This window comes from Rhododendron vialii, chromosome 7a (genome assembly GCF_030253575.1).
Source record: "Rhododendron vialii isolate Sample 1 chromosome 7a, ASM3025357v1".
NCBI classification, from domain to species: Eukaryota; Viridiplantae; Streptophyta; class Magnoliopsida; order Ericales; family Ericaceae; genus Rhododendron; species Rhododendron vialii.
Genome location: NC_080563.1, coordinates 16,000,118 through 16,014,483, shown reverse-complemented (window position 1 = coordinate 16,014,483; position 14,366 = coordinate 16,000,118). Strand labels below are relative to the sequence as shown.

General features: G+C 39.7%; 1 protein-coding gene across 3 annotated transcripts; it reads right to left on the bottom strand.

The window, feature by feature from the left end:
- Window positions 1–716: 716 nt before the first annotated feature.
- Window positions 717–12,483, bottom strand: LOC131333772 (lysine-specific demethylase JMJ13-like). 3 transcript variants are annotated; one of them, XR_009201902.1, is made up of 12 exons: window positions 11,957–12,483; window positions 8,188–8,563; window positions 6,600–6,756; window positions 6,302–6,521; window positions 5,683–5,736; window positions 5,513–5,592; window positions 5,149–5,426; window positions 4,433–4,828; window positions 3,947–4,347; window positions 3,510–3,785; window positions 3,188–3,286; window positions 1,247–1,304 (listed from the first exon to the last, which is right to left on the bottom strand). XR_009201902.1 is itself a non-coding variant. In XM_058368503.1 (11 exons), exons 1-11 carry the CDS (start codon window positions 11,957–11,959, stop codon window positions 1,170–1,172), a joined length of 2,376 nt encoding a protein of 791 aa, XP_058224486.1. In that variant the 5' UTR covers window positions 11,960–12,481; the 3' UTR covers window positions 717–1,169. The 3 variants fall into 3 exon arrangements, 2 of the variants coding, with proteins under 2 accessions (XP_058224486.1, XP_058224487.1); XM_058368503.1 differs by lacking the exon at window positions 3,188–3,286 and having other exon boundaries at window positions 717–1,304; window positions 11,957–12,481; XM_058368504.1 differs by lacking the exon at window positions 3,188–3,286 and having other exon boundaries at window positions 717–1,304; window positions 3,510–3,782; window positions 11,957–12,480.
- Between the last annotated feature and the right edge of the window lie 1,883 nt (window positions 12,484–14,366).

The following is a 14,366-nucleotide window of genomic DNA, read 5'->3' as shown; positions in this document are numbered from 1 at the left end:
TGGGCCCACTCCGGTCTTGCTCCGATGATCGAAATCGTTCACTTTGTAAAACTCGTCGAGTAAAACAACTATGAAAAAAATCAGCTTAATTGGATATCATTAAGTGCCTGATCGGAACTTTTTTATTTTGAAAAGAATGGATCCGAAACACTGGATCAAATCCACTGTAACCCATGGACCGAGAGTTATATGGGCTCCGATCAGGCACTTAATGATATCCAATTCAGCTGATTTTTTTTTACAATTCTACTCGACGAGCTCTACAAAGTGAACGATTCCGATCTTCGGAGCGAGACCAGAGTGAACCTGAAAGTGGGCCCAGAAGCACGCTGCTGTCCCCCAGCCCCCCGCATCCTTGCCAGAGAGTATTATCTTGACACACCACACCACTATCTTGTAAGGGCCTACACTGCTCCTTTGTCGATACTGAAACTAAAGTCTCTCCAAATGTACGGTGGTTTTAAGAATATGTTAAACCTCAATGAGAGGCTATCGAGTCAAGTTCTTACCATCCTTCCATCCATAGTTGAGTACTTTTGATCAAGACTCTAAACGTTAGCCCTTTCTCTCTCATCTGAGTAAAAACCTTCAAAACCACTCATTTCCTCTCAAAATATATAATCACCTAAACATGCTTACATGAATCTGCATTATACAGCCAACACCTCCAACTTGATGAATTTTATACATTCACGGAACACGCAGAAACAAATAAGGAAATAAGAAATTTCAAGGATGCCACAATTCCAATTGATGAATTTACTGTGAATTTTATTCAAGTAGTCCAAGGCACAATTATGCCACATTGCTACAAAGAATAACCTAATAAGAGGAAGCAGCAGACTAAGTAACATGATCATGGGAATACCCATTTTCCTAACAAGAATTACTTTTGACTGTTAAAATAAATTTACAACAAAAGCCACTAACCTAAAAATCTACCTTCTGTTTGCAGAAAAAGGTTCTCCTGCCACAAGACAAAAACTCCCCGGCCCGAGAACCTCAAGAATATCACCATCCTGCGAATAGCCCCAATTTGAGGCCTGCAGAAAGAATGTAGTTTTGTCATCTAAACTCAGGTTAATTTTGTGCTGCTACCCGAAACAATTCTTCAGTTTTTTTCCTGTCGTTAGAACCCTGTTAGAGAAACAAAGTTAGCAGGGATCTACTCAATGCAACTTGCTGTGAGGCCCAATAATTGTCGGACCTTTGACTTTAAATCGCTTCGGCCCAATCTCTACAGGGTGTGGCTCTCTTCTCATTGCCCTTTCCTCAGGTTGGAGTTTCTTTAGTCGCTTAAGTCCCTGTGGAAATAAACACGACTCAGGCCACAAGAGCAAGCTTTTAATAGCACAGAAAATGTGAGGAGATGATTGGTGTGGCGTTAAGTGTTTAAAACATGCGTCAGTATTTAACATCGTAAACAACCAGTATGCTTCAAAGTTCAAACCAAATTACAAGCATTGAAGGCTTTGAGCACATACGAACAATACTACAGCCATACAAGTTAACTGAAATGGGAGCAGACATAGGCCTACCTCCTATGTCAACTGTTGAAAACCAATGTCCTCCTTCCACTTTTAAATTTTTAGTGGTGTTTGTTTCACAAGTGTGTACATCAATCAAATCTTTTCTTCATTAGCATTAAGCCAAAAGGCTGCTTCTTTAAGTCATGCTCTTTGCTTAAACTATGGTTGATTGATGGTCGGGAACGGTATTCAAACTTAGTGTCGCAAGACTATATTTCTCTTCATTTCCAATAAGGCCAGTTATCATGAAATACAGTTAACACATACGACTATTGACTTCTCAAGATAAATTAATCAGGAACTTTCAACTCTGAAAATAGCAAAACAAGCAACCAATGAACCAATAGTCTCTAAAAAACATGTCATACTCATATCCTTCAAGCTATATAAGAGGCACCAATGAGGGGTTGGTTTAGCCTCATTGGTTTAGTGGTGAAAACTCAGACTTGATTGGACAAGGCCCGGGTTTGAGTCCCCATAGCCCCTTATTAGGGCTAAACATACTCCTAACACCACCAACTCGTGCTGGGAGCTTCGGTCCCGAAGTAGGTGTGGTGAGGTCCCCTACAAATATTGGTGTGGTGTGATGGGACAATACTCCCTGTCGGAGGTGACGAGAGATCATACCTGCACTTCCATTTTATGTACCAGAAAAGAAAGAAAAAAGAAAAACCATATAAGAGGCACAAAATCCCAATCCTGTTCGAACAATGATTTCTCAACTTACTTTTCCATATCAGCAACGTAGTAACTCACAGGTATATTTTCTCTTTGCAAGAAAATCCCATTTACACCAAATTCTAGGATTGTGTTGGCATCTTGGACTCGTAGAGAAAAAAGAAAAGGCAAAGCAAGGCAAGATATGGCATAAGAGAATGAAATTAAAGCTAATTTTCAATTGGGATACAAGGCTTGGTTCAGTTTTCTCCCTTTTAGTTGGGCTAGAGAATGGGAAGAATTGAGTATATATTCCGTGAAGAAACCAATTTTTCCACGTATACTAATCTATAAACTAATGTATCTATTAACCAATTGAAATCCATATGATTTGCCTTTCCCGTGACAAATCCCTGATCCAAACATAGCCAACAAAAACAGAGAATCACATAATTTAATTGTACAATTCCACCGCTGCAACTGCAGAAGCGAGTTTGGAAGGGGCATCCAGTTTCCTAGCTACAAATGAGGGACAACTAATTGATTCCACTGCACTAAACACTAGAATAACTCATATGGCTTCAGTAAATGTACTCTATTAGCTACTCCAATCGAGTGACAAAGGTGATAGGTATCATCTCCTATTGTCTAACACGGTCGATTTTGCCATCTTGTGAACATATTAAAACTACATGGAGATACTGAAGTTTGAAGATCGAAGAGAGATTCCAGTAATTAATAAAAACACCAAAAGGCAATTTTGATCAACAGCCGAACAAGAACCTTAGTTGCATTCTCAAGTGTAATAAAAAAATAAAAAATAAAAAACTTTGATTGCAAACTATAAGAACTTATCTATAAAAGCAGATATTAGAAGATATCCAAATAAGAGTACGGCTTTAAAGCTTTTCATAGGAAATCAATTCAGTTGGTTCATCTACAATTTAAGTCTCCTCTCAATTCTAAAGGTGGATTTAGGTATTGGATTTAGGTATTCTTACCTTCCCCATTCCCAGGACTGCAACTTCAGAAATTCTATAGGTTTAAGTCCAACCCCAGCTTAGCCCACTATTCACGAAAACACTTGCCCAAGGTCAAACCTAAAAAGGACAGACTAAACTGAACATCACTTACGGAATGGGGACCCTAGAACCAGCCTAGTCAATTCCAGAAATGACAAGAAAAGCAACCATGGGCAAGTGAAAATAACTTCAAGTGAAGAAAATTATGCACTATACAGTACAGGTTCAACAGTTCAGAATCAACTGTTAAATTTGAGACAGTCAAGCAATTTACAAAATGGAATAGAGATAGGAACTGTACCTGATGTTCAAAATTTGAGAAGGCATCAATCACATTTCTCTGTCTCACTTTCACAGAAGAACGACGTTTAACTCTGAATATCTCTGAATCAGACTCATCACTGTCCTGATTCAAAACAGGCCTAACCCCTGACTCTTGAATATTACCGTGTTGGGTGCTCAAACATGAATCGCTGATGCACGACTCTGAAGACTCATAAACAACGGAATGTGCGTCTTTAAAATGCTTAGTGGCTGTAAGATCTTCAAAACCTAAGCTGGCATGATTCTGTACCTGCTGGAAATATGAAGTTAGCAACAAATTATATTTCAGCAGACTCTAGATTTTTAGAGTACCCATGAAGCAAAGACTGCTGACATTATGCGTTATGTAGCATACAACATGAGGGACAAAGGAAAGAGGGGGCAGGGGGATGCAAAAAAGGTGCTAAATCTTACATTGTTGGGTATGAGAAGCTTCTTGGCTGGACATATTGTTTGTGCAGCATGAGAAAGACAAGTATCCAATCCTTCAGCTTTGCACTTTTCTGCACCAGCGCAGGACATATGCTGGCTGTGAGAGCCAAACTCTGGTTGTTGGATCTGATCATCTGACTTAGCAATCTCTGGGCGGAGATCAAAGTTTGTAGGGCAATAAAGGGTATATCCATCCTCTTCTGCTATTGGAAACATTTTCAGTAGAATAGACAAGTCATCGCCACTTCTACATTGTTGTTGAGCCTCAGACAATATACTTTCGTCATGCTCAAACCTCTTGGATGCAGCTTCCATGTCAGAAACATTTTGCCTCAAGAACAGAGTAAAATTCCCCCCACAAGGTAAGTCAAGCGACTTAATCTCTGCACAGTACAATCATCAGTTACGATAAGAATCGCAACAAACATTCCACTCAATTAGACTAAAACAAAATAACGAGCAACATACCATGACGAAGGCATAGGGGGTGCAAGCAACAGCTGCAATTAAGGTATGCTACATAACAATCACGCTTGCACAAACTGCAGAGAATAGTTCCATGGGCAATTGGAGAAACACCAATGCATGCCCTACTTTTCATTAAACACCAGCGAGCGCGGTGCTGGAATCGCATCAAATTAACAAAAGAAATCTTGATACTATGGTGACAGCTTAAGTCTGCAGAAGCATAATTCGGATTGTCAAGTTCCAAATCCGTGTGAAGCAGCATTGCTTCTTTGCAAAGGAGCTCTTCATGAGGAAGGAGAGGAATTCGATTAAGAAGTGCATAACGCCGACTAGCAATCGAACCCAGAGGGAACCAATCACCAATTGCAAAGTTTACTGCTTCACCGCAATTAAAACCTGAAAATTAAGACAAGTGTACAAGTTAAACAATGCTCATTTGGTAAAAATGAAGGGGCCCTTTGCTCCGGCTTGGAGTATAAATCCATGGGGACCACATATCCTACATTTAGTTAAAGTGCAGCGTGATATGCTGACCACAAACTTTGTGGTCAGTAATATCTTGGAGGATGTGGTATTAGTGGTCACACATAATTTGTCGGAGAGGATTACATGAGAGATTATGTATCCCTCCACTATTAATCCAGTCAAACAAACAGGCCCGAAAAGAATAAGGAGTGTAGGAAACGGACGAAGAAAAGGGCATGCCAAAATATTACCATGACTAAATCCTGCATGATATGCTCGGGGGAAAGTTACTATAAATTCCCCAGGCTTTTGCACAGCCTTGTAGACGGGGACGTCATGTTCTACCAAAATATTTGGTGGAAAGAAAGTCGTTTTCCCCAAAAGCACGTCAAATGCACCATCCTCTCCATCAGCCAATAGTATATCGCGAGAATAAACATGCTCCCTGACCACCTTTTCAAATTCCAATGCTGCATGACCAGGAATACCGTACCAAGTTTTTGCCGCACCACAGTGATGATAGTTGATACTGCAGAATAACAGATTATTGATAAAGTTCTCTCTGAGCAGAAATATAAGTATTAAGAGACATTCTGTTTATTTAAGCATGTATACCTATATAAATAATGATCCTCCACATGCCAAGCAAACATACTAAATAGCATTCCTATGTAAAGCATTGGATCTGTAACTCCCTGAAAATGAACCCTGCACTGATTAGAAACAGAAGCAAGCAAGAATTAAAAAAAGAAATTCAAATTACGATGGGAGAATTGTCTTTGTACCGGAATTGTGGTTTCTAGAAGACGTAATATAGACTTGGGCAACCGAGAAAGTTTCTGCAATAAAAATAGTTAAGATGCATCACAATAGGATGACATAATTCAAATAAAAAGGTACAAGCATGAGCAAATAACAGTAAAATGCTGGCAAAAGATTGCTCCTACACAAAATTTAATATCCCAAAGAGGAGATAGGGGTAATAAAAGAGGATAAACGAAGACACATGCATGCAATATTGATGTCAATAGGATAAGAAATAGCAAATCTAGAACCGTGTAATCCGATAACGAATACCACGGAAGATATCAGGAAAACATAGACTGGGCCTCAATTGAAACTCACTAGGAAAGAAGTATATCTACTCTAGATGTGTTTCATTGGAAATCAGGAATGAGCAATTTGAAGATACAAAAAGGAAGATAAAGGGATACACCACAAAAAAAAAGTTGTATAAGTTGGTTGGAAATTCTCTTCGCTGATAAAGAACGAAAATTTATCAATATAAAGAAAAGCTCAATGTACATTTATTTCCGTCTTTGTTTTTCTAATATGCCTACTTTCATACGTTCAAAAGAAGATCGTCCATCAAGGCTCCAGCAAAGTCAGAAAAAGATCCAATACCTTTAAATTCCATTTGCTTTTCCCAAGCTGGTCTTCTGAAGAAGACGAAAATGCGCTGCCATCAACATCACAAGCATATTCAACGCTTTCAGTCTTTCCACAAGCTATTTCATGCCAAAATTCTTTCTCCAAGTATATGGCAGGAAGACATCCAGCACTACAGTATCTACGAGCAAAATCCTTGTTCGCCATCTTTTCGAAATCACGAAATGTGTAATTTCTGAAAAACCAAATTTATACTCAAACACTGAAGAGATACACTGAAAAGTTTATAGCTCCATTAAGCATGAAAACTCACCTCCCACTCTTGAAAAAGGTGACCTTGTCATCTGTATCCCACTCAGCAAAACGAAGGGGTTGCACTCGAGATGTAAACTTAAAACCTACTTTCTCCTTCATCAGCACTATACCAGCTGGAACAGAAGCACTCAAAGGGGAAACAATCTTGCATATGCCTGAAAATTAGAAGCACGGATCAACGTGAACTAAGGTCATTGGTCCATTTTCAATTCATTCATCGAAATTAAGTCGTAATACATTAACAGCAACTCCAAAGTCAAACAAAACTAAGTCTTCTGCCCCAATCACTTGGGATTGGCTACATAATTTCTTTTTGCCATCCCTCCTGTATTTCGAGAAATAGAAGGGAGTACATGCACAATAACTCGAAAACAGAAAATTAGCAGCACGCAGTAGCATCAGTAGAAATAATAACTTCATGAAGAGGAGGAATTATATGGATTGATGAAATGTGATGCCGTCATAAATTGATGCGAATCCCCTAAATTGCGTTAGCATTATTTCCAAGCAATACTACTAAGCTAGAACATCTGACTTTAACAAGCTAATAAATGTCGTGCAAGTACTGAACCCTTAAAATATGCGACAAAATTTGAAAAACAACAGGAAGATAGACAGCACATGCCCTTCCTGAATTCAAGAAACCATAGTTATACATCCGTTGATTGGAAATGCATGTGAAAATGGGAAGAAAGAAAGCGGCAAAATAAATGTCATACAACAAACAAAAACAGAGTCAGGTTTTTAGGCCTCAAATCAATATATTAACAACAAAGAGCATACTGTTCCTATATGAGCTATTATGTAGCAGTATCGATATATCTTTGTTTGCCAGCTTTCTCCTTTTCTGCTAAAATTTCCTTCCAGTGTGCAATTAGCGAATCAAATATCTGGATTCTAACCTTCGAATTTTAAGCCCAATCAAATTTCATATAACGATGAAGTTGACCATACTCAATATCCTTAAGGGGCAAATATGTGCTATTATCCAGCAGTATCATTATATCCTTGCGTGCCAGCTTCCTCCTTTATATGATGATGAAGTTGCCTTCCAGTGCACAATTAGGGAATCAGAAATCCAGTTTCAAACCTTTGAATTTTAAGCCCAATCAAATTTTGTATAAAAACGAAGTTGAGACCTTACTCAGTGTCCTAAAGAGGCAAAGGAACTTGAAACTTTCGTTTCAACTCCAAATGCTCTAGCCCTAAAAGAGAGGACAATAAAGACTTTCCAGACTATGTAGGGTTTTGCAGGTATTTTTGTAATCCCTTAAAGAAAACAGGAAGTATATTCAAGAGATTCTGGTCAAAGGCAATCGCATCTTCTACATAATCTCATTATCCAAGTGTTTCGAAAACACGAACCAATAACTGTAACAAAACACAGCTAAGGAGCCACCCTTATGAGTTTAATCAATTAAGTGGTACCTCTAAACCATGACTCAGTCTCATTTTTGTTAAACAAACATCTAAACACAATGTGAATAATATCGCAGGAAGCACGAAGCAGTTATATGCATCATCCATGTTAGATTAAAAGAAAGCAGTTATATGCATCATCCATGTCAGATTAAAAGATATGTTACCATATCTTGAAGCTTCAGGAGCTATTTTTTGCAGATAAACCAAAGGATCCTGAAACTCCTCTTTACTTGGACTGTAAACAGGACACTCAGGAATTTTTTCAGTCCATTCTAGATCATTTACGTCAAACTTAGCAACATTGTGCTTTGAAAAGGCATCATTCCCCTTTGAAGCTCCGCCAGATCGAGAAAATGTATCAAGATTACCATGTAACCTCACACCACATGATGCTGGAGCTCTTAAAGCATCTCCTCCGCTTCTATTCATGTTAATGACACATATATTGTCGGTCAAAGGTTCGGGCTTTATATGCTGAAGCCTTTTACGCTTCAATAATTCTAACTTAGCATCTCTGGAGCTACAAACCCTTCCTTCCACCTGAGAAAAAAACAGTTCGTATATAACTTCCATCAGAAAATTAGCTGTGACAGACATAAAATCAAATCAACACTGATATAAAGAAACGATCAAAGGAATTCGACAAAGCTAACAGTTTCACTCCAAAAGAAAATCTCAGCAGAGTCTTCAGATTGCTCCACTACTACCTTTAAATATTACCTTGCTGGCATTCCACAATTTACTTTTGAAAAAAAGGGTAATGGCGATACTAAAATCAAATGATAACCTACACATTTGCGATCATTTTCATCAGATGTATAACTCTCATCTTTTTCTCTAGCAGCAGCTGTAGTACTGCACTTCAGTTGTCGTTTTTTTCAGTAATAAAACCGGTCACAAATGGCATTGAGCAACGTCCAGATATATTTAAAACTCACCATGTAATTAGGGATCTTTTATATTACCTAGGATCACTGTATAATGTATAAACTGCACCAACATAGAAAAAGAAACACTACTGTAAGAGATTGGGCACTTCAAAGTCCCTTTCAACCCCGGGATTTGTGAGCTGGCACTTGCGGCTCCTAGGCATAAAGCAAATAATGTTTTCTCTATTTGCAAGTGGGTGTTCAATCAAAACCCACATTTAAGTTCAAAATGAATTTCAGAAGAGTTGCATAGTTACATAATTGTAAGCGAAGCAGGTTTGAGATTCATCAAAAAGGTCGGTTTAAATTAGTTGTAAAAGCAACAGATGGTGGAATTTAATATCCCACGTTCACTAAAACCATATTATACGGTTATACCAATAGCACACCATAGGAATTGTTGTCATATCTAAAGATGACGCCCATGATTCTCTCTGAGTGAACTGTAACTATGTATAAAATAAAGGACAACACATAACAAAAATGTGATTCAAGGGTCTGCCAAGAAAGTGACCTTGCAAAAAGATTCTAATACGATGCAGCAAACATGAAAGAATGTGAAGGCTTTCAAAGAACTAATTCTCTTGAGCAGACTCAGCAGAGTCAGAATAGGAATTCCTAATGCAACACATACAGCTTTTGCTAACAATTCCAATAGAGTTCAAAGTGAAGCAGCCTATTTTCTTATGACCACATGAAACATGATGCTAGAATCGTAACGATAGTTTGATTCACCAAAACCCCGAACCCCAACACACACAGAGACACCCCACACACATCTTGAATGGTTTGTGGACCAGTTGCACCGTAGCATTTCCCCATCAAAACTAACCACAAGTGCACCTCACTAGCCTGTATTGGGAGTGAACCATTTTCTTAACACAAAACGATGACCCGTATGTCTAATCTTCAAAACTCCAAACAAAGCCACTTATTTTCTTCCTTCCCCACCTTTCCCTATGCCAGCCCATCTGTCCTCACCATGCATCGACACCATCTACTCGCCCCCCCTGATGCTTCCCACCTACCTCCGGCCCAAACCAATGAAATCTCTTCAAAACTATCAAATTGGAGCTAGAGTTACAAATTTTAAGAAATACTGAGCCGAAACCATAGCTATTCTTCATTGATTGAGCCAGGAATGCAAAGCCTAGAGTATAATTTGGGTTTTCAATTTGTACATACATTCATAAGTACATATACCTCTACTTTCATATAAAATAGGTGCCTAATGATATGTGTGTGCATGCATGCGTGTGGGCAATTATGTGTGGGTTTAGCTCATCAGATCAAAGGATGAATAGGAGAATACTGAAGTACATTACTCCAAATCAATGGATGTCAAAGGTGCACTACTATACGAACCACAAGGAGTTATGAAATGAACCGTATAGGAAAAGAAGAAGATATATATTTATCACAAGCTTTATACACATTAAGACAATGCAATCATGTGTTCATGTCACAAAAACTTCTTAATCTCAGAAATGCATTTTATTTTGTGTGAACGTTCTCTACACACTTTATAGTTTATATTGTCAATAACACTGACGAATCCCGAGACACTTCATTCTGGATGTACAAAGAAAAGGGGAAAATATCATTGGTAAGGCAATTATGCACTGGAGATGAAACCAATTTTCGCCATTGCAATCTTAATGCTAGCATAGATGTGTGGGTATTCTTTCAATAACACATTGAACGCAAAATATAATTCACAGCCAAATTCATCATAGACTGAAGAGTGAAGATTCACTCCAACATAGAGAGCGGTAATTGAGAGGAGGACGACACCTCTGGTAATTGTTTAGCGCACTCCATCTCCCCCTTACCCTCCTACCGAGCAATGAACGCTCTGCTATAGCAAGAAACCATCGGCATCATCTGTGCCTTAGAAAATACGGGACTTTTCCACTTGACCACTTTAATTACTTATGCATCATTATCATCAGCATATTTATTTACTTCTGTATATTATCCACAGGCCATCGAGAGTGGTGATTAGCACAACCGTTCATGAAATAGTTAAAAAAAATACACAAAAATTAATATTTTCTTATATTTCAAAACACAGTCTTCACAAGGTTGGTAGAGTGTTTTAGATCAGAGGTCCCAAGGTGTTCATTCTTCCTTCTCAACTTAACATATGACCACTCGAGACATACATATGCATAGACACGATAGAAGCCTAGGGACTCATGTGAGTACCTTTAGCTATAAGTAGCGACTAGCGCCGCAACTCCCCCACCCCCTACCCCCACTTTCCTGCATCACAATCCATTCCAGCCACGCAAGGTCCTAATTATTCTCAGCAAACTACTAAATTTTTCAAATTTTAGCCCAAACAATGGATATTACACTTTTGCAGGCCAGCAGCGGCAGACAAATTATAGTTCAAATAATTACTAACCAAACTGGAAATTGCAACAACAACAACAATAACAGAAACCATCTAGTCCACAATCATTGGGGAAAAGGGCAAACTAGGAATTGCAACTCGCAAAAAATTGGGCAATATGCCATAGCAAGAAACCATCATCTGTATTTTCTCAAAATATTGTCACTTTTTCAGTTGACCACTTTAGTTCCTTAACATGAGTATCAGCCAATTTATTCTCTCTTTGACAGAAAGGGTAAGGCTGAAATTTTACTTCCTACCATATCAAGATACAAATACTGCAAAAATCCACAACTCAAAATTAATCATATTATCAATGGATGTGAAATTATTATTATTTTTTAAAAAGGCACCACTACCGAAAAAATTAGCAGAAAATTGCTAAATGCCAAAATCGTATAAAGGCATTCACAACTTTCTAGAAGCATATGGGAAACTCTACGGATCAAACCACCATGAAAAGATATACCAAATCGTAGGGATGATGTGTAAAGGCATTAAGGAAATCCATGAATGAGCGACGAAATTTAAATCACTGTTCAGGATCCGAGAGAAGAAGAAAAAAAAATAACAAGAAATCCATCGACGGTCAACTGAATCACGCACCATTTCATTCCGAAGCCTTTCTCTGTGAGCCTCCGTCTTCTTTCGACTACGCTGAACAAACAAATAACAAAAGCCGAATACGAAACTCTAGGCCACAATTTCGGCCATGAGAGATCCGAAGAAAGGCCTCAGGCTCACCACATTCTCGCGACTCGCCGGCTACCGAGTCAAACTCGAGGATCGGACCGATTCCACCAACCGAGCCACCAACTCCACGCGCCACGAACCAACACTACTGGTTGACGGAGAGCAGTCGGGCGAGAATTGTGCCGCAGAGATTCCTCCGGCGAAGGAAGGATTCACCGGCGGGAAAAAGACAGGTGGCACGGCCGAAGGAATGAGAGAGAGAGAGAGAGAGAGAGAGAGAGAGAGAGAGAAGGGAACAGTAGATGGAAGTATGGCTTTGGAAACCGGAAAAAGAGGAGAGAGAGGATAATTTATACTAGTAGGTTTATTACTACATGGGAAAAGGGTTTGGTGTGTTTTATTAGTTGGGAAACTAATTCCAATTTGGTAAGGAAAAGGCAGAAGAAGAAGATGTGTGGAAGGAAGGAAAGCGGTGGTTGTTAGGTTGGTTCAACCAAACGACTCCAGCCGGCCAAACCGCGTTCTCACTTCTTTCCCGATAATGCCCCCCAGCATTAAAAAAAAAACAGTAAGAATAAAGTGCGTGTTTGCGAGGAATCTTTCAGCGGATTTTGACATTCTAACTTTCCTAAATCAGTTTGGTCTGTTCGTCGAAGATTCGACATAACATATTCTCAATTTTTATGTATTTTAGCTTAAAAAAAAGAATTAAATTCTCAAAATTGCAAAGATAGATTTAGATAGATTTTAGGATTCTATAATGCAAATTCTCATAACCTCTGCAACATACATGTTTTTCTAATTTTTATTAAAATTCGAAATCTAAAATCTAAAGCAGAATTTTAGAATATTTTGGTCAATTAGACGGGCACGGGGTTAACGAAGAAGGGGTCTGGGCTTTTGTTTTGGTCAGAGGACAGAGTTTGGGAAAGCGAGAGGGAATAATCACGTGTATTATCCCCAAGAGTCGATCGAATCGGAGACGTTGATCTCGTTTTTTGTTTTCTTCGTGGACTGTCAGCTTGTAGGGGACCACGTTTCCATTTTAGACACGAATAGCGTAACTTCGACCCCACATCTCCGTCAGTCACACATATTCCCTCAAAAGACCCTTCTCACCCCTGGTTGTTAGGGCTGTCCAAAAAACCCACCCGACCGATGACCCGACCCGACCCGACCCGAAAATTCAGTATCGGACGGGTTAAAACAAGACATTCGGTCGGGTTCGGGTTGCAAATAACAAATCCGATAATTTTGTCGGTCGGGTTCGGGTTTTAAATGGTCGTAATTCGGGTCACCCGACCGACCGAATTATTAAAGTACTATAAAAGCAAAAAATTAGGGATTTCTTTTCTCATTTCAGTCTTCACTTAGGGCTGAGTTCTGCCTTCTCCAGTTCTCCTTCTGGTCTCACGACTCTCACTGCCTCAGACCTCAGTCTCGATCTCCCTCTCTGCCGACAGGCCCGACACCCACGGGCCACGGCCCACCCCACCCGGCCACCCCCACCCCACGCCAGTACGCCACCCAGCCCCACCCCACCCGGCCACCCCCACCCCCACCCCACACCACCCAGCCCCACCCCACTCTCTCCGACCGGCGACCAGATCTCCGATTCTCCGGCCAGTCCTCTCCTCTCCTGCTCTCCACAGTCCACTCCACCCGATCTTGCAGCCGATCGACACTCTGCCACTCTGGTACCGTTGTAACTGGTACCGTGGACCGTGGTACGTCTCTGAGTCTCTCTCTCTCTCTCTCGCTCTCTCTCTCTCTCTCTCTCTCTCCTGCTCTCCGGTCTGAGCAGTCTCCACAGTTTTGAAGATTTTATATGATTTCATTTTTTAACTGTTAAGTTTTTTCTAGATCTCCAGATTCTCCGATCTCCACAGTCCACTCTCTTGTTCTCGTTCACAGCCGATCGACGCCTAAATCAGTAAATTTGGTACGTCTCTCTCTCAGACTCTCTGATCAAAGAATTTAACTGCTTGTGTTTTCGTTTCTTGGGTTTATAGTTTCCTATTACATTTTGTCTTGTTATTCTCGTTTTGTGTTAGTATATACTAGCGCCCGGGACTCACGCGATTCTTGTGCAAATGAAAAGCTGTGGGTAATTTTAAAAATCGAAAATGTGAGCCAGTTTCGTAACTGGCAACTGCTGTCCAAGCTGAAACGTTGCTCTCCTCCCTTTACAAAATAGTATAGATTTTAGCAGTAGAGAGAAATGCAGGCGATACCAAACTACTATCACTAGGAACAGAGAACTACGAGAGGCTTTAGATTTTCGACCACTCGGACAGACTCTCTGATCAAAAAATTTGAACTG

Excerpts from the sequence above, each read along its gene's own strand:
- LOC131333772 (XM_058368503.1), bottom strand. Across the intron at positions 6,757-8,187 it reads TCCTGAAGCTTCAAGATATG|GCATATGCAAGATTGTTTCC; the intron begins GTAACATATCTT and ends TCTAATTTTCAG. Across the intron at positions 6,522-6,599 it reads ACCTTTTTCAAGAGTGGGAG|AAATTACACATTTCGTGATT; the intron begins GTGAGTTTTCAT and ends TTGGTTTTTCAG.